The sequence below is a fragment of the Copidosoma floridanum genome, unplaced genomic scaffold (assembly GCF_036245765.1).
Source record: "Copidosoma floridanum isolate Cflo_tuat_1 unplaced genomic scaffold, Cflo_Japanese_pri ptg000017l, whole genome shotgun sequence".
Lineage (NCBI taxonomy): Eukaryota > Metazoa > Arthropoda > Insecta > Hymenoptera > Encyrtidae > Copidosoma > Copidosoma floridanum.
This window is the reverse complement of record NW_028321894.1, coordinates 11,634,255-11,653,782: the sequence shown is the minus strand read 5'-3', so window position 1 is coordinate 11,653,782 and position 19,528 is coordinate 11,634,255. Positions and strand designations below refer to the sequence as shown.

Here is a 19,528-nt window from a genome sequence, read left to right as displayed (position 1 = left end):
GGGAGAGTCGAGATGACAAGGGAGAAAAATTTCTCTACATGCGCGTGATGAAGCGATGGGTGTCGTAATCTTGAATTGTCTACGTACTTTAAAAAATAGTAGCACAAATAAATGTAGCAAACTTAACAATACATATCTTTCTATAATGCATACAAATCACTTCATCAAGCAAAACGTAATATTTAAATAAAGGCGTACAAAAGTGGGCAAATAGCAAAGAAAGGAAGAGTAAGCGCTTAAGCGATAACCAATATGAGCTTAAGCCAAAATTATAATATGTTTGAAACAATAACCAACACGATGCATTGAAGCAAATTATAGCGGTGCATTTAAGCTACTCTTAATCAAGCATTGAAGCGAAGTGCCTTGGTGCATTGAAGCGCGATACGAATGTATGGTGGATTCCCCGTTGGCACCAGAAAGATCAAGTGTCTCGACCAAGCCAGTACCATAGGAAGAATGCCTGTCGTCGTGCGATCACCGTGCCTGGATGGTGCTGTCAGATCGCTTGCGGTAGGCGCTGCCGAAACCCATTTCCTATGCACCGATTGGTAACTTTCGGTGATGGGCCATGCATTGAAGCCCCTCAAGCATTGCGCTGCGCGCGGCGATCTACCTGCTCTCCACCCTGCGTGCACCTATTTAAAACACAATTTGTAGCAAGCACAGCGTTAGCTATCAACATAAAATTAGAACAAAAAATATTTCTACCTGTAATCACAAAATATAATAAAGACCATCAATTACACATCGCTTCACCTATTATTAAGAATAAATTAATTAATTAATCCAAATACGAGAGGCTAGTCGGTTACAAGTTGTATCAAGTCTTGAACAAATAAGGACAAACGGAAAAGTGCTAAGTTGTATGACATACCGACGAAAATTAATGCAATAGTAGAATAAGCAAAAGACGTAGAAAACGATTGAAAAAAAAAAAATTCCATAAGTAAACTTTTGGATTTTAGTTGAGCAACGAGACCTGATATAAGTTACAGTATAAATTATTAGAGTAGATATCAAAGTTGCTATGATGGAACTTGTTTTAAGTAAGTGATGATTTAAAGTATTTGTTCCTACCAACTGATTTAAAATAAATGTAGAAAAAAAATAAATGTGTACATATTTTTAACTTTCTTATAAATTTAGACTGGTCAAGTCATTTTATAAATAGCAAATAATCATTTGGTTGTGTGATAAGATTTTTTTGTTATGTTATTTATTCAAGAATCTGTTAAAAATGTAGCGTAACGATATCATTGAAATCAGCTAAATATCTTGCGTTGTCAGGCTATAAGTGAACTTGCAAATTCTTATTGTGTTAAGTTTCATCGACAAATTAAAAAAAATACCTGATGTAAGAAAAGGTGGAGCTGAGGCAAAGATGAAGGGTGGTCTATAGAAAGTTAGTTGTCACTCAAAACCTTATAACTTTATAGCATAAACAGGTATATATTATCAATTTGCATCGATTTCAGATGAAGCTGCCAAGTAAAAAAATCATCGTTTACTGTGATCGTCAGAATACAAGAAGCCGTATAAAATTTTTCTTCAATAAATATAAATCAAGAATATGAAAAGTTTATTGACAAAATACATTAGAGATTTAAGTATATATTATGCTGGTGTACAGCAATAATTTTTTTTGGTATTGTCACGTACCTGACAAGATTTAAATAAATAAAAGCAAAAAATGCAACTTCATTAACATAACCTATGTAAAAGTGCAGACACAATAACGTCTATAAATAATAAGACAGAAAGGGCATGCACGTCAAGCTCACAGTAAATGTCGACAATATAATCAAAACATGCGAATCACTGTTTTTTTTTTCCTCTTCTCAATAGTGAGACTGTTCTTTTCTAATAATAGACGATACCTTAAGGTATACAACAGCAGTCATTGAGTTTGGCTTCCTACAAAAAATTTAAGAAACGTTTGAAAGCAATTTTTAAATCAATTGTATCAAATGTATCGATAGATTTTGATTTAATAGTTTAACTTAGCGCCTTTATTCTGTTATTTAATACGTAGTTTGCATTAAAAAGTGCGATTAACCGTTTATAACTCACATTTATTATTACAATATATATATACTTCAAGAAAAAAATACTGCATGCATTGAGTTATTAATGTTAAAATACATAAATTGCATCCTGGACGCAAGAAAAAAAGAGCCACACTTTTTATAAGAATGTTGATTTATATGCACAACGAGAATATTTTGAATTAGCCGCACTGTTTCACTGACTCACAGGTAGCTCACATGTTGTACCATATATCTTCATATTAGGAATCCAGAAGGTCACGTTACTCTTGCGATATACGTAGCAAATTAGGAAAAAATAAAACGGGCCTTATGGATGTGATCTATTCTAACTTTTTTGACATGTTCAACGATTGTACTAAAATGAAATCCTTCCAATTACATGTTTTTAGAAAAATGACAATACCTTAGCTGTTTTTGCCCAGCTCAACTAGTCTTTTGCAGATTAAAACTTTTCTTTAAGAGTGCTAAATGCACATTTAACCTGTACAAAGTTCTCCTGCTCCCGATGATATATAGGATATCAAGCAGGGTTTTGGTAAAGTAAAATGTGCGTTTTTGCAATTTCAAAGAAAAGTTTTAGGCTACAAAAAACTAATTGAGTCGTAAAAAAATAGCTAAGGTATTGTCGTCTCCTTAAAAACGTTTTATTGGAAGGATTTTATCTCACTACAATTGTTAAACGTGTCAAAAAAATTAAAATTAAATTTAACCCATGAGGCCTGTTTTATTTTCCCCTGTTGTGACCAGCCTTGTTTAAAGTATGGTCTTAACCATTTTGTTTTAATGTTTTTCATGGGTCTTCTAGGATTCAGCTCGTGAGCTTTATTTGTTCTTTTTAGTCAAGTGAAAATAATTATTTAAATAATATAGATGATTCATTTGATGGTTCATTTTTAACTCTTTCATTAAAACAATTAACAACAGGTATTCTCTTAGATACAGTCCATTCAGATCACTTCAAAGATTTTGATTTTAATTATATTACTGACGAAAAACTTACATCTATCACTGACTGTTGTTACTGCTGCTTCGGAGTTCCCTAATGCTTCGTACAGTAATTCCCAATGATTACTTATACTACACGGATGAGTTCGTGGACTGTAAGGGGTTGCGGTTTCTGCTTTCTCTGTTATTGCCAGAACCACTTTCGGTGGGCCTCTTTTGTTGTAACTCGCTCCTTAGCGTAGTCTAATATTATTGATACTCTCGAACTGCACCTGAGTTGCCTCAGCCAGCACGTTATGTCTTACGTGTATAAGATACTCACGAGTTGTGGGAGTCAAAAGTAGACTAAAACTATAGAGGATAGGTGACAGACGTAAAAAAAGCGATTTTTCTTCTTGATGGTGAGTTTTTACAGCGTCAAAGCGAGTAAAAGAGGCTTTTGGTGGAGTTAGGTCCACTAATGAGCGATGTTTATGCAGATTGCGTTGACAGTAAAACAGTAGGCTGGCATGGTGATATTACATGTTATGATTTCATATATTAAGAAATAACAATACAACAGTACCAATCACATTATTCTTACAAGTGCGATTGAGTTTTTTGGGTCAGTGATAATAAAAGCTCGCACCAGCAATATAAGATCGCCAAATACAAGTTCAATTGTGACAGCAAGCTTATAAATTTTGAAATTTACCCTTCGGGGGATTGCACAATCAATTTTGAATATAATGAAAAAGTGCTTTTATTTCAAATTTTAAAATCGGTGTTATGAGAAGTGAACAATCAATGCGCAAGTAAATTATTCATTCATACATACATCACGATTTTCATACATACCTGCATCTATAGAAAAAGGCTGGCTGTACTATATGTTAGAATATTATTGAACATTCACCTTAAAGCTGTTACACACATGCATATAAATCACGTATGAGCTCCTCTTGTCATATAAGCTTGCTTTATATTCACTATACGTCTTATCTAAATTTGACGAGAGAATCGCTGCTAGTTATAATATAATCCGTATCAACTTGAGATGTAACACCCCCAATGGGCTATGTACATAACTCCTTTTTTATTTCACCCCCCTTACTATGCCACCCTGCACCGCATGGTGTACCATTTCCTTATTTTATGTTAAAAAATTATTAACAGTTAAAGAAAATGATATGATTTTTTTTTCTTTATTTGTAAATAATTAATTAAGGACTGTTTGAAGAATAAAGAAAATCAGTTAATGAATCTTTTTTTCAAAAAATACATGAAAACGCGAATTTTTTATAGAACAAGCAATTAGGTTATGCAATATTTTGTAGGAGCACAAAATACAATAATTAACATTAACATACTTTAAGCAATAAATAATAGTTAATTTTCAGAGTATAAAAGTCTTTTTCAATAAGAAGCATCAACATAACATCAAATTATCCACTTACAACGAAATTTCTATTGCCACATCGTAAAAAACACTGTCACAATGTGATATATTTTATGGTAAAATTTGAGTTTTTATTTATTAGTCGAATTATAAATTTAGTGAAGATACAAAAGAAAGCCCCCCCATCATTAAAAATTTCAACGATTGAATAATATGCTTGAACTACATGGTTTCATTCAGAATAAATAAATTCAGTTTACCTTAATTGTAAGACGATCTTCCAGTAACCATATTACTAGTAAAATAACTTTAAACTATTCTACATGTACTGGAACAATCTAATAATGTCAACATAACCTCGTTATATTAAAAAAATATTATATATAACTTACTAATGTTTAAGTATCCCTTCTAATTATTCTCTTACTTCTCAACCTCTCATAGACTACACTAAAAAATACATCGAAATTATTTATTAAGGTTCTAATCTTTATATATAAGGATAATAATTATCATCCCAAACTGGGAAAAAGAAGTGCCAAACCATAACATTTATAGGACTTGGTTTTATTATTCAGCCATATAGTTACTCGGAAAACATCTTTCACTTTTCATTTATTGCGCAACAAGTTTCATTAGAAATAACAAAAAATTAATTGATAGAGTTGTTAAGAACTATTAACGTACAGTTGTTTGACATAGAATTTGGGTTACCCGAACTTGAAAAGGCTACAAACAGTATTATCAATAAGTAATTTTATACAGAACTGTTTTTGTTCTTGCTTTCGTAAGTGAAAAACTTTATAACCTAAGGTTCTAATAATAAGAAAAATTCAGGAGTTTGGCTTAGATTTGAAGAATATATAAGTTTAACTCTCTGTATTTCTTGATAACTGTATCATTATGATAAATCACCTCTACACTCACGTTTATAAGTATGCATTAATATTTTTTTTATGATAGTTACAAAGTGACTTATTTGGAAAAAAATGGCTTCACTTTATTATTATTAATAAATTATACAGCTCCACAAAAAAAACTTTTTATCTATCAACCTAGACAACTCTTACTAAATGTTATTGACCCCGCTAAAATCGAATCTGGGGCCAAAAAAACCCTCTTACATCAGGTTCACTTTTTATTTCTTAAAATTACTTTAAAAAATGAATAAACGAACTTGGTTTATAAGCTAAAACAAACTTTATAACCCCATACCATTTAACTACAGTAATCTAATTCATTTTAAGATTCTTTAACTACTTAACTGGAAAACCGTATAAACGACAACCCTACAACCAGTGATGCGAGATCCGACAGCATTTCCCTTAAAAAACAGTTCAGTAATCAAGATACTTGCTAGTTATAGGCTGGTGCTACTAGAGTACAGTTCGAAAGGGTCTCTACCCTAATTCCCTTATTTCTACTTACCGTCTCTCTGTGATGTAAGTATGGTTGATCCAAGCATAACTTACAGCTTATATATCACATTTAAACCTTCTTTGTCATGTTATTCCATAGCCAAGTGAATTAAGCGGTTCTTGTTTTTGCTGGTTATACCTTCGAATCGCATCTGCGCTTTTTTTCCTTTACAGCTGCTGTTTAAGTATCGTTATTTAAATAAATTTATATGTATTAAAACTGCATTTAAAATAAATTTTTTAGAACGAAGTTCTTTATGTCGCGTTACTCGGGGAGCTGGAATTTTAAAACCGACAGATTTTTTTTTTTTTGAATCACAAATCTTTTCCTCTCAAGTTTTTCCCCTCACCCCGTCCCCCCTCACCAAGTGTTCTCTACACACTTCCCCTCTCCTCACTATATATGTATATCTGTCAACCGTGCCGTATTACTCTTCTACACACCTTTACTCACCATTCCCTTTTCACACTCCCAACCAATTAATTTTCTAACCAATTACAATTTTATTTTCCCACAATAACTTTCATTTCACTTAGAATTTTTTTCTTTTACAATTCTTAAAAAAAAAAAAAAAAAAAAAAAAAAAACATTTTCCAATAAAGAGATTAGAACCCTCGACCTTCTGCATGTAGGTCCTGTACCTTACCCACTCTGCTACGAGCGCTGCCGACTGTAAAAGTCGGTTTCTTGTACTTATCGTGCGATTCGTAACTATAACATTCCATTTTCAAATGTATTCACTAATAATACATTTAATTATGAATTTGTTTTATGAATTGTGTATTTGTTTTCTAAATAATACATCTAAAAAAAAAAAAAAAAAAAAAAAAAAAATTCAATTAGCATAAATATGGTTATGTAGATTAAATATAATAAGGCACGTTATTACGCATTAAATATTTGTATTTTCATTAAACCTGAGGTTTTTTTGGCATTACAGTAATGCTAATAATTACTGTTATAAATGAAAAAAAGGTAATGAAATTAAATATGAAAAAAAAAGAAACGAAATATGAAAAAATGAAACATGAAAAAAAATAATAATAAAATTAAATGAAATTTGAACAAATAAAATAATATATTGAAAAATAATGAAATAAAATATAAAAAAAAAAATGAAATAAAGGAAATACAAAAAAATGAATATAAATAGAAAAATATAAAAAAAAGAAATAAAGGAAATACAAAAGAATGAAAAAAAAGTAATGAAATTAAATGTGGAAAAAAAAGAATGATATATGAAAAAAAAGGGAATGAAAAAAAAAAGATTAAATATGAAAATAAGAAAGAAATTAAAAATAAAGGAAATACAAAAAAACGAAAAAAATGTAATAAAATGAAATATGAAAAATAATAAAACAAGAAATGAAAAAAAAAATAACTAAAACAAGAGATAAAGAAAAAAAAAAAAAAATAAAAAATAAAAAAAAAAACAACAAACCAGGGGGTATAAATAAGTCATGGGACCCACGGTAAGAACGAAGTTCTTTGAACATGACGAGTATAAAAACACAATTTCTCAGGTAACAAGGGGGTCGCCAGACCCATTGAAAGAACGAAGCTCTATAAACGTTAATACTGCATTCATGTAGTTCACTAAACAACAACTTGAAAAACGAAAAAAAAAAAAAAATAAAAAAAATAGTTCAGTACTCACGATGGTTGAACTTCGTGAGAACGTTGTGCATAAATACAGTACTCACAAAGTTCAACCATCGTGAGTACTGAACTATTTTTTTTATTTTTTTTTTTTTTTCGTTTTTTAAGTTGTTGTTTAGTGAACTACATGAATGCAGTATTAACGTTTATAGAGCTTCGTTCTTTCAATGGGTCTGGCGACCCCCTTGTTACCTGAGAAATTGTGTTTTTATACTCGTCATGTTCAAAGAACTTCGTTCTTACCGTGGGTCCCATGACCCATTTATACCCCCTGGTTTGTTGTTTTTTTTTTTATTTTTTATTTTTTTTTTTTTTATTTTGTTTTTATAAACTGAGGGCTCCGAAGAAAAAAGGCATGAGTTCGTAGTGTCCTCGAAAAACTAACAGTACAAGCTGCGATCTAATGAACACCTAAAATACCTTTTAATAAAGATCAGTTGTTCTCACTAAGCTCTGATAAATAGTAGCAAGAGACCTGGTAAACGTGAGGGCATCATAATTTTAACTAATTTTCAAAGTTTGCTAATAAACAAGTATCTTTAACTCAAATTCTACATTGAAGTAACCTTAATTTTAATTTGGACTTACATTAAATAATAAATAACTGCTAATAACAAAAATAAACCACTTTAAACAGGTATTTCTATATCTCAAATAAATGCTACCATCTCTCTGACTAGATGTAAACAAACATACCTAACCATGGCAGTTTGCACATCACAAAAAACTTTTTGATTGTTACTTTGTATTATAATTGCAAACCCTTGTTAAATAACAATTGTTTACATCGCCAATGTTTGTAGTGCTAAAAAGACCAATCTAATCGTAGCAGATAGCGCGCAGCTGACCTGCTGCCAGCGCAGCCGCAGTGGCTTGCGTCGTCTTGTTCGTCGTTTAAATACTACGTAAAACAAAAAAACCTTTTTTTTTCATTGTCGATATCTACGTAGAAAAGTCTCATCTTCCGATGCAGATAATCTAAAAAATGACTAAAGTTGAAATTCATGAAGACATAACGTGTTTTTTGAACTGTTGCATGTTTCAAGGTTATGGAGGCAGAATTTTGAAAAACGGATACCACCAATCGAAAGCTAAGAAAAATACGTAGAGATTTGAGTTTTGATAATTTTTTTATCAACGTTTTGAGACCAAAACGACGAGTTTAAAACGTCGTGTTTTACGTTCACGCGAGCCATGCGCAGCGGCACTGGGGCAGTTGACATGATTCTCCCCATATATCGAAAAGTCCATTAGTATTTATGTCTTTTTTATTTAAAATTAGTGAAACTATCTCTTAATAAACTAATACTTATGTCAAAATAATCCAGGATGCCCAATTTTTTTTTGTATACTTTGTCGTGTTGTTACATAATAAACAAGTGCTTATAACAAAATATTATAGTAAGCTCCAGCCCCCTTACCTTTAATTAATTGAATATCTTTTAAAAAAAAATTCAACACGTTGAATGAAACAATCTTACGCACTCTAGTTCTTTCATCTTTAATTACAATAAAATCTCAGTAATCAAGCACCTTAAACAGAATAATCCAGTACACAAGAGTCTTCTACATTTAAATTTATTATAACGTGACTTAATGTACAAATGTTTATAACCAAATTACTTAATAGCCTTAAGCCTTCTCTTCTTTCATAAAGTTAAAGCTAAAATGTTTAAGCCCATTCAAGGAATAATGTTATGTACTTTAGTCTTTTTGCTTATTTTAAGTAATGCTAAGTATCAAGTTAGGGATTTGAATCAAGCAATACAATGCTATCATGTTTTTTGGCTTGTGTATGATATTGTTGTCTAGCATAAATTTATTGCCACATAAATACTGTGGTTTATTAACATCTCCAGTTTTTAAGACTAATAGTGATGTTAATCAGTATAGAAACCCATTTCTTCAAATAATTGATAATGAGCATTTAATTATTTTCAATGGTTATGACTCCAAAATATAGTTAGAAAAGAAATATATGTTATCAAAGAACTTTTGTCCACTGCCTTTAGTTGTTTACAGCACTTTTTAAATTACAGAGAACAGCTCTAATTAACCAACAGTCAAAACTTAGGGGTGGGGTATTTTAAATAAATATGTTGTATGTTAATAAATAAGTATGACAGCAGTGCATACTTAAATAAAAATTTCCCAGTCAATTATCAGCATTATTATTTCTAATATACAAAAGATGTCCACCTGCACGTGACTATTCTGTTAATGCGTTTAATTATTAACATTGAATTTATTACAATCTAGCGGCCCCCCGTATCGGCTTCGCCCGAAACTTACTAAATAAAACACCGTAGTGTGTTCATATGTAATGTAAAACGTTTTCAGTTAAAAATTTTACATATATTTCTGACATATCTCAGAACAAAAATCTTCTTATTAAAAACAGATTTATTCAGAATTCATATAGTTTATTTGGTCACATAATAAGCTGTGAAAATTAAGAAAAAATATAACTATGCTGAAAAATACCGCACATATTTTATGCCATAAAATAATCGTTGGCCTTAAGGAGCCACTAATTTGCAGTTTCTCCTGTATAATTCACGAAAAGGGCTATTTTTTTAAACTGTTAAGATTTTAAACTCCCAAAAAATATACAGTAATGAAAATCTTTTTCTCTTATCTCACAACTTTATTACCAGAGCAACACAGTCCTGGACCTTAAACTCTACATTTTTTAGTGCCACAAAAACACAAATACATTTTTTACTTATTTAAAAATCTAAATTAAGATCTTTAAAGATTTTAGAGATTGCTGTGAGGGTAGAATGAAAAGCTGATCTCTCACGTAATGGATTCTTTATTTGTCGATTTTGACGATGCTGTTCTAATCTCGATAAATTTTGTGCGTCAGTTTCTTGACGCCTTAAATTGTACTTATTAGATACATTTCAAGTTTTTTTTCTAATTCACCCTCTTGCGACTTTTGGCATTCTTAGGACTTTTGTGACCCCTAAAAGCTGTTTTCTGTCAACTTGGATAAGTTCTAATATATTTGTTGGCAAGGTAGTTCGACGTCTGATGGCCCTAAAAAAGACTGGTGAGATTATTAAGTAAACTCTTTCTTGACTTCAATTAACAGCAGTTGTGACTACCTGAATACCTCAGGGTAATATTCTCTGGCTTGCTGTTAAAGATCCAGACTGATCGGGAGAAAAATTACGAAAGTCTGAAGCCTTGGAGCTAGTTGTAAAAATCTTTCTCAAAGTCTCCTGTTATAACGTCGAAGACGTTGGTGTCTAAAGGACGTTTTTTATTTGCAGATTCAGTTGTTTGGGTGATATTAGATGGGAAGATTAGTTAGTTATACTTTCCCGGTGGAGACTGCCCTGTTGGTACTACGCTGGTATTAAACAGGGTGAATGTAGACCTAGATCCCTCTCTCCTTAGAGAAGAGTGCCGTCTGTAACCAGGATATCCAGCTGCACGACTATCATCTTTATTCTCTATGCAGCTTAATGGACCACTGGAGGACGACTGCATCATTTTTCGAGACGCTCCAGCGTATTATATCCATACTTATTTAATAATGTTGCAGGTAGTTTCGATTTTATGTCAACGCCACCTAGCAGATCCTATTGAACTAAAGTAAAAAGCTGGCTTATTTTTGCAAAACTTTGAGCTTATTTATTGCTATTGCTATAAAATTTTTTAAGATGAAAACTATACTAAAACTATCCAGGAAGTGTCATGAATCAGTGTGTAAAATTTTCGCAAAATCATCACAGTAGTTTTCGTGGTTAGCGGTTACAACAGTTTTAGCGACTTTGCTTTATATATTAGTAAGATAAAATAACAAGAGCTTAGTAGGTTATATGGTTACAAGCTTTTATTTGTAAACTTATATCTTAATAAATTAAAATAGAGCCGATGAGAGCACATTGGATTGTTTCGTTCAAGGTGTTTTATTATTAACTGATATTTTCATATTTTTTAATATTAAAATACAAGGTTGTGTAAGATTATTTATGTTATATGCGCTTGTTAATTAGCTAACATCACACAACTTAAAATAAAGATCAAAGCATTGAGCCTACTAAGTTATTCCGTAAACGGTTTTTATTTATTTATTTACATTTAAGTTTATTTAAAATAAAGTGACTATAATCTACTAAGACAACTTGTTGCAATTACTTGTTCATTTATTACTATCATTTTAAATTAGAATCGACAAGGCTTAGGCGTACTTAATCATTTCTTCAAAAGTCCTCGCTTATTATTTAAGAAGTTAATTTATTTAAGAAGAAAATACAAGAACTACTTGTTCAATGAGCGCTATTGCTTATTAAAAACAAAAATACTTAAGCACACTAAGCTTTTGGGTCAAAGACGCTTGTTTATATTATAAAATAACTATAATTATAATACACACTTACTTGCTACGTTGTTAAGTTGAAAGTGCTTGTTTATCAACTGATGTACTTCCTTAGTAGAAAAGGAAGGATTGAATCTCTTCTTACTATTTATCGGAGCTGAGTGAGAATTGTTCAGATATGAGTACTAGGCGAGAAAAGGGGGGTAAGAAGAGACAATGCGAGTGAGCGCCAATTAACGAGGCGCTGAGTATCACGCGATGTAATGTTAGCCGTTCTACGATTAGAAAGCCACGCGAGGCAAAAATTCGAGAGTTGCCGGTCGCGCACCATTGAGGCAAGACGTCTCGCATGCTCTACGTGAACGAGGCCAGGGCGCCACAGCTTAAAGCGAGAAAGTTCAATCAAGTTTTGGTGAGAGAAGAAAGCTCCTCCTCACGATTCAAGGCCAGGGCGCCTTCAGGTGGGTGAGCTTGGCTTACTCTTGGGCTTTTCCTTTACATCACACAAAGTAAAAGTTCTATCAAGTTAGTCAGCAAGAGTTTACGTCGGCTTTTGTCACAAGGTCAATTTGTTAAAGGTTACGTCGTGGTTCGCTTTCTCGCTGTTGTAAGACACTGCTAATTGTTACATCTAATAAAAGGCCACGGACCCGAAATTAACCTATTATAAGTTACCTTATTAAGCATAGTGTCGTTAATAATAAAAGAAGTGAGTTTTCCAGTAGAAGAATAAAATTATAAGTGAATTTTCTACAACGAACAGTGACATTTAAACTATATAAAACTCGAAGCCTTTTGGCGTTATTTCGGCAGCTATAGCATGGTTAATAAACTATCTTCTAATTTTTCTTTTGTTTTTATTCACTATTAAGTTCAATTCAATATTTACGATAATAACTTAGTGAGTGCAAAGTTGAAAAGGAGTGAAATTTCGGAGCATTTGATAATTTAGTTTTCGTTAAAAATTGTAATTTTGTCAAAATAAAAACATTGGTTTCAGAGCTTTTGATGCAAAACTAATCTTGTAATAAGAGACTTTGACGTATTAAGGATTTAATTTTTTTATAACAACAGTGCTGTGTAGAAGAGTTAATTAACCGTTCTCTCAAATCCCGCAATCCGGTTTTCTAACAACAAACAACCAACAGTTAATTTTACAGTCCATTCGACGTATTTGAACAAAGTCCTTCGAGCCGGATATGCGGATTTGAGAGAAGATATTTTAGCTCGGACGAGCGAAGAGACATCTTCAAGGTTAGCGCTGCTCACTGCTCCCTAGTTAATATAAACAAAGATCGGAAAACGAGCTCGGTTGTATTCCACATGTAGAAAAGGCCAAGGGGAGAGCGCCACCAAGCAAACGTTTGAGAAGAATAGCCTAAGTACAAGAAGCCACGGAAAAATACGCAATGAATATTTTGCTGTTTAAGTAACTACACCACGCGCAACACCGTTGATATACCAGAATAAAGCGTCGGTTCCAAAACAAGGCGACAAATTCCAGAAAGGTCGTCGTAAGTAGTTTAAGCAGTGTATAACAGTAAAATCGTTAACTTTAAAAACTTTTCGTTCGACTATTGACTTTAATTTTGGAATTTGAAGAAAATCACCAAAATCATAGAATTAAGTTTAGATTATCAAATGCTATCGTTACTATCAAAAGCAAGATAACTATTGATTATCTATATCGTTAGCAAAACTTAAAGAATTATAAATCAAATTTACTTAAGGATAATTGATCGCGTTATAAAACAGTAAAGTTTTCTTTGTAAATAGCGCGTCATCCTTTTGAGCGTTGATCTATTAAAGAAATCACATTAATTTTAAATACCATCAAAGACAATCGTTAGATTACACAATCAGAAGTTTTTTATTTCTATATCGAAACGCCAAAATTTATAACGATAGTTATGAATAAACACTAGTCTTTAATAGATTAACTGATCAAAATAAATATTGTTATAACAGTGGAGTCGAGCAATTATATTCGGCTTTCGATATTAGTTAAGGCTTTTCAATTATTTATTTAATTTTTTTTGGTATTATTTCAAACGAAAACTCTTCTAGTTAGTAAGTATTTGATGTAAAGACTTCAATTTAAGTTTTGATATTATTACAAAGTTTTTGCTAGATAAAGGATATAATTGAGTTGGGTCTTTGCTATTTTACAATATTTCGTATTCTTACATTGTTATTTATCATTTTTTAGAATTAAGAGCATTCATACTGTAACTAGATTGAGTATAATATCTCTTTTCACTGACCAAAGGTAATGGGATTTTTGAAATAGCAAATTTTATAATTTTGGAATTTAAAGGATTTTTTTTTTTTTTTTTTTTTTTCTCTTTTTTCGAACGCTTAGCTGATTTGATCGTGAACCACCAGGAGTTAGTCTCATACCCATACCCTTATTACCATTTTGATTAGTTTGCTTTCCTCGTAACTCACCAAAAATGGAGAATTTCGTAAAAGCTCAAGAAGCTCTGCGCCAACCTATCGCAAACGCATTTGCTAATTTTAAGAAAGTAGGGCAGAGTAAGATGACAAAAGGCTTAGCTAAATCTCATATCGCTCGACTTAACGAGAGGTATGATCGGTTGAAACAGAATCATGGAAATATTAGCAAGGCCCAAGATTACGATTCTCAACATGTTTATGTAACTTCAGATCTTTTCGAGACTATTTCAGATGAATATTATAACTCCTTAGGGGCTTTTAACGACTTCATGGAGCAATTTGAAACCCCCGCCTTATTGGACGAGTCGCTATTGAATCGAACGGGTCAAGCTCCCAGCTCATTCAACCCCCTCCCAAAAGTAGATATTCCAAATTTTTCAGGTGATTTAAATGATTGGGAGCCGTTTAAAGATTTATTTCGCTCCATGATTCACCGTCGCACCGACATAACTCCTGTAGTCAAGTTTCATCATCTCCGCTTTCATCTTAGTGGCGAAGCGGCTGAGTTAATTAAAAGCTTGCCGATTACAGTTGATAATTACGAGGTAGCTTGGGACATTCTTACGAAAAATTATGGTAGTCAAAGACGATTAGTGTCAGCTTACGCAAAAAAAATATTGGCGTGCCGTCCTATGAAATCAGATTCTTTACAGGAACTTAAGCGACTTCAAACAGAATCGCTCGCGCCTCTAGACACTCTAATCGCGATTGAAAGAAGCGTTGGCGACGCGGATTTCTTCATTGAATTTGTTGTCAGCAAGTTCGATTTTTACCTCAAACGCGATTGGCAGCGATTTATCGGTGCAGGCACCTCCCCGCCTACTCTTGAACAACTTCGAACTTTTTTCTTCAATCAGACAATGCTATTAGAGGGAATAGGAGAACGCGGTTCCGCTGGCAAATCCACTCTCAAACACTCCACTGTTCACGCTTCTAACGTAGAAAAATCGCAGAATACATTGTGTGAAGAAGCTCATTCATTGAGACATTGTCCAAAATTTCGTGAGAAAACCGCAGCAGAACGAAAGAACGTGGTTTTCCAGTTCCAACGTTGCTTGAATTGCTTAGGGATGCACTTTGTTAAGGAGTGCCCTTCTGCTGGCCGTTGTAGAAAGTGCAGTCACAAGCATCATTCCTTATTACATGTTGACAAAATGGAGAAAACTACAGCCACTCATCAGGCTAATGCCGAATCTTCAGATTCGAGCTCAGAAGAAGAAATTTTGACCTCTGTGAATCAAGTGATTGAGACCGTGCGTAATCGTAGCTCAGGAGTTCTACTGTGTACTGCTCGCGTTCGAGTCAAGTGCTGGGACGGCGAAGAGCTTATCGTAAGAGCCTTGATAGACCAAGGTTCTCAATGCTCAATGATCTCGCAATCCCTTAGTGACTTGCTTAAACTGAAACATCAAAGGATTCGAACGCGACTCGTAGGACCCGGAGATATAGTTATAGGGCAACCGCGTTTTTCTGTGCAATTGGAAGTCAAACCCCATTTTTGCTCCAAGACTTTACTAAAGATCGAAGCCCTTGTACTGCCTTGCGTCTCCTCTTATCGTCCTCCCGAGAAAGAACGTGGTAATTTGCCTACAGCCTTTCAAGGGTTACGATTAGCCGATCCTCAGTTTCTCTTGGAGGATCGTATCGACATGATTTTAGGTGCTGAAGTGCACGCCGCAATTATCAAAGGTTTAGTGAAAAGAGGTTTACCTCACGAGCCCATTGCAACTTCTTTCAGATTAGGTTGGTTGTTATCTGGTCAAGCTGGTTTTAACAATCGAACTACCAGTTCACAAACAGTTTCCATAAATTGCATCTCACACGTTGATTTAACCGACACCTTGCAGCAATTTTGGAAGTTAGAGGAACCTCCTGATCGAACTCAAGAGCTCAGTCCAGACGAAATTGCTTGTGAAGAAAGTTTTGAGAAAACTCATTCTAGAACTAAGTCAGGTCGCTTCGTAGTCGGTCTTCCCTTTAGGATTAATCCTTCTGTGCTGCAACCATATTCTTCACGAAATCAACCATCTTCCAAAGCAATGCTTATTCAAATGGAGAAAAAATTCGACACAAATGAAAAACTGAAGACCGATTACGCTTTATTCATGCGCGAGTATTTAGAGTCGAAACAGATGTCTGAGTTCGAACCTGCCCCGGGCCAAAAGCTGCTCCCTCATCACGGCGTAGTTAGGGAGTCTAGCTCTACAACTAAGTTACGCGTAGTATTTAACGGGTCATCGAAATCCAAGGACGCTGTTTCGCTAAATGATACACTATATCCTGGCCCGAATTTACTGTCGTGCTTATTCGATTTGCTTTTACGATGGCGTAAATATAACGTCGCTTTCACAGCAGACATAGAGAAAACGTTTCGACAGATTTCAGTAAGAGAAGAAGATCGAAAATATCAGACCATCTATTGGCGTTTTGAAAGCACCGAGCCTATTAAGATTTTTAAGTTGAATACAGTTACTCACGGTTTTGCCTGCTCTCCCTTCTTAGCTATAAGAGTGCTGAAGGAGTTAGCGCTTGAAGGTAGGGAGCGCTTTCCCGTAGGTGCTGAAGCTTTAGAACGAGACGTATATATGGACGATGTTTTGTCCGGTGCCCATTCGGAAGCTGAAGCTAAGACCAAAATTGCCGAATTGCAAGCTCTAACCCGAGAAGGAGGGTTCCCCCTGCGTAAATGGGCTTCGACTAACCCTCGATCTCTTCAAGACTTGAACCCTGAATTGATCAGTCAAGGAGATATCTCATTGTCTGAAAACGAAAATTCTATCACTGTGCTTGGACTAGTCTGGCAACCTACTCTGGACTTTTTCCGCTATGAGGTTAAGATCGAAGAGTTTCCCTCGGTTTGGACCAAACGAGCGTTTTTATCACGATTAGCCAAACTATTTGATCCTCTCGGCTGGCTATCTCCCGTTATGATTACAGCTAAGATCATGATGCAGTCTTTGTGGGTTTTGAAACTAAATTGGGACGATCCTTTACCCGAATCTCACGCCGAGCCTTGGTTACATTGGCTAGTCAATCTTCCGAGTGTTAATCAAATAAAGATTCCTCGCTGGAATTATTACTCTCCTGATTGCTCGAAACTAAAAATACACGGTTATGCTGATGCGTCCAAGTTAGCTTACGCTGCTGTTGTATACCTTAGGATTGTTCATCGGGGTCAAGTGAAGGTTTCTTTACAGCTAGCAAAAACCAAAGTGGCTCCTTTAAAAACTGTGAGCATTCCCAGACTAGAGCTATGCGCTGCCCATTTACTTTCTAAAGTAACAGCGCATTATGCCAAAGAAATGGAGTTTCCTGTATATTCTATACATTTGTGGTCAGACTCTCGTGATGTTTTGCACTGGTTAAACGAGTTACCGTCAAAATGGCCTATTTTCATAGCCAATCGTTGTGCTGACATTATAAATTTAGTCCCAAAGGCCATTTGGCATCATGTCCCAGGCAAGCATAATCCTGCAGATATTGCTTCTCGAGGTATTTATCCTGACCAAGTCTCGTTGCTCGAGCAGTGGTACAAAGGGCCTGACCTTTTGCACCAACTCGACCCTGTTTACCCGAAGTTTGCCAATGTTATTGAACCCACAGTGGTAACACACGTAACCGAAGCTAAATATCCCAACTGGAAGTTGTTGAACGACTGCTCAGACTTAAGTCGATTGTGTAAAATCACAGCTTATTGTTTTAGATTTATAATAAAGCTTATACGAGCACGAAATCGATCTCTCGGAATGACAAAGGAGTTTTTCAAAGATTTGAGATTCCTTCATGTTCACTCCTTTGAGGAACCTGACAGTCTCATACTCTGTCCTTCCGAAGTTCAACAAGTTAAGTTTTATTGGGTAGCGGTCCATCAACGCTACTTTTTTGATCGCGAGATTAAAATATTGCACGAAAACATCGATCCATCGCTTAAAGAAAGGAAACTTCTCCCCTTGGACAGCAAGCTATTAAAACTCGACCCTTTTTTAGATTCTGGTATGATTCGAGTTGAAGGTAGGCTTCAAAATTCAGAATTAGGATTAAGCATTAAACATCCCTTGGTCTTATCCCCGGATAAACTATTGACGACCTCAATTATACGCGATAAACACATTAAATGTTTACATGGAGGCCCCCGAATCACTCTAGTGCATCTCAGAGCTAAATTTTGGATAATAGGAGGGCTTCAGACAGTGAGTTCTGTGATTTCTCGTTGCGTCACGTGTCGGCGGCACGCAGGACGTACGCAAACTCAAATGATGGGTGCCCTCCCTACGCCGCGAGTTTTACCGGCTGACCCCTTTATGAAAACGGGCATAGATTATGCCGGCCCGGTTAAGGTTCGACTTACCAAAACTAGAGGCAGAATTACCACCAAAGGCTGGATAGCGGTTTTTATATGTATGTGCACTCGTGCTATCCATCTAGAGATAGCAGAAGACTATTCGGCCGATTCATTCGTCGCTGCTTTCATCAGATTTTCTTCACGCCGAGGCGCCTGCCTTGAGCTGTACAGTGACCGCGGTTCGAATTTTATTGGAGCCGAAAAGGAGCTCGCCCAGATGTTATACGATTACAGTCAATCATATCCGAAAGCTCAACTTGCGGAAATAAATACCTCTTGGCATTATAACCCTCCTGCAGCTCCTCACTTCAGGGGAATTTGGGAATCCGCAGTCAAGTCCACAAAATTTCATTTAAAGCGCGTTATTGGAGATCAAACTCTCACATTCGTTGTATACATGACTTTACTTTGCAGAATCAAGGTTTTACTTAATTCGCGCCCCCTCGTCCCAATGACTGGTAATATCGAGAGTCTCGACGTTATTAAGCCCGCATATTTATTGACCCTTAAAAAGCCTTTCATCATTCCTGAAGCGCCTTTATCTAACGCCAATGTTCCTCCTTAAAAACGTTGGCAGTTTATCGCTCAGCTGTCGTATCAGTTTTGGAAAAAATGGTCAGCTGAGTATTTGACTTCTCTTCATTCTCGCGAAAAGTGGCAAAATCCCTCTCGATCAATCACTCCCGGAGACATGGTTTTAGTCAAGTCTGAGAATACCCCCCCAGGGAGCTGGCCTCTTGGTCGTGTTATGGAAGTTTTTCCCGGAAAGGATTCATTAGTTCGCGTAGCGACTGCAAGGACCGCCACTACTACCTTTATAAGACCCATCCACAGATTAATCCTCCTGGTGGAAAGTGAATCAAATTAATTGGCTCGCCCACTTGTTTTATTAAGTTCGGGCAAGCCAAGGGGGGAGTTTGTTCAGATATGAGTACTAGGCGAGAAAA

The 19,528-nt window shown here is 34.8% G+C and overlaps 1 protein-coding gene across 1 annotated transcript; it reads left to right on the top strand.

Moving 5' to 3' along the window:
• Positions 1 to 14,235: 14,235 nt before the first annotated feature.
• On the top strand, positions 14,236 to 19,146 carry LOC111643909 (uncharacterized). Its single transcript, XM_023392221.2, has one exon. It carries the CDS (start codon positions 14,236 to 14,238, stop codon positions 19,144 to 19,146), a length of 4,911 nt encoding a protein of 1,636 aa, XP_023247989.2.
• Positions 19,147 to 19,528: the final 382 nt, after the last annotated feature.

Coding starts and splice junctions, on each gene's coding strand:
- LOC111643909 (XM_023392221.2), top strand. CDS start 14,236: ATGGAGAATTTCGTAAAAGCTCAAGAAGCTCTGCGCCAACCTATCGCA.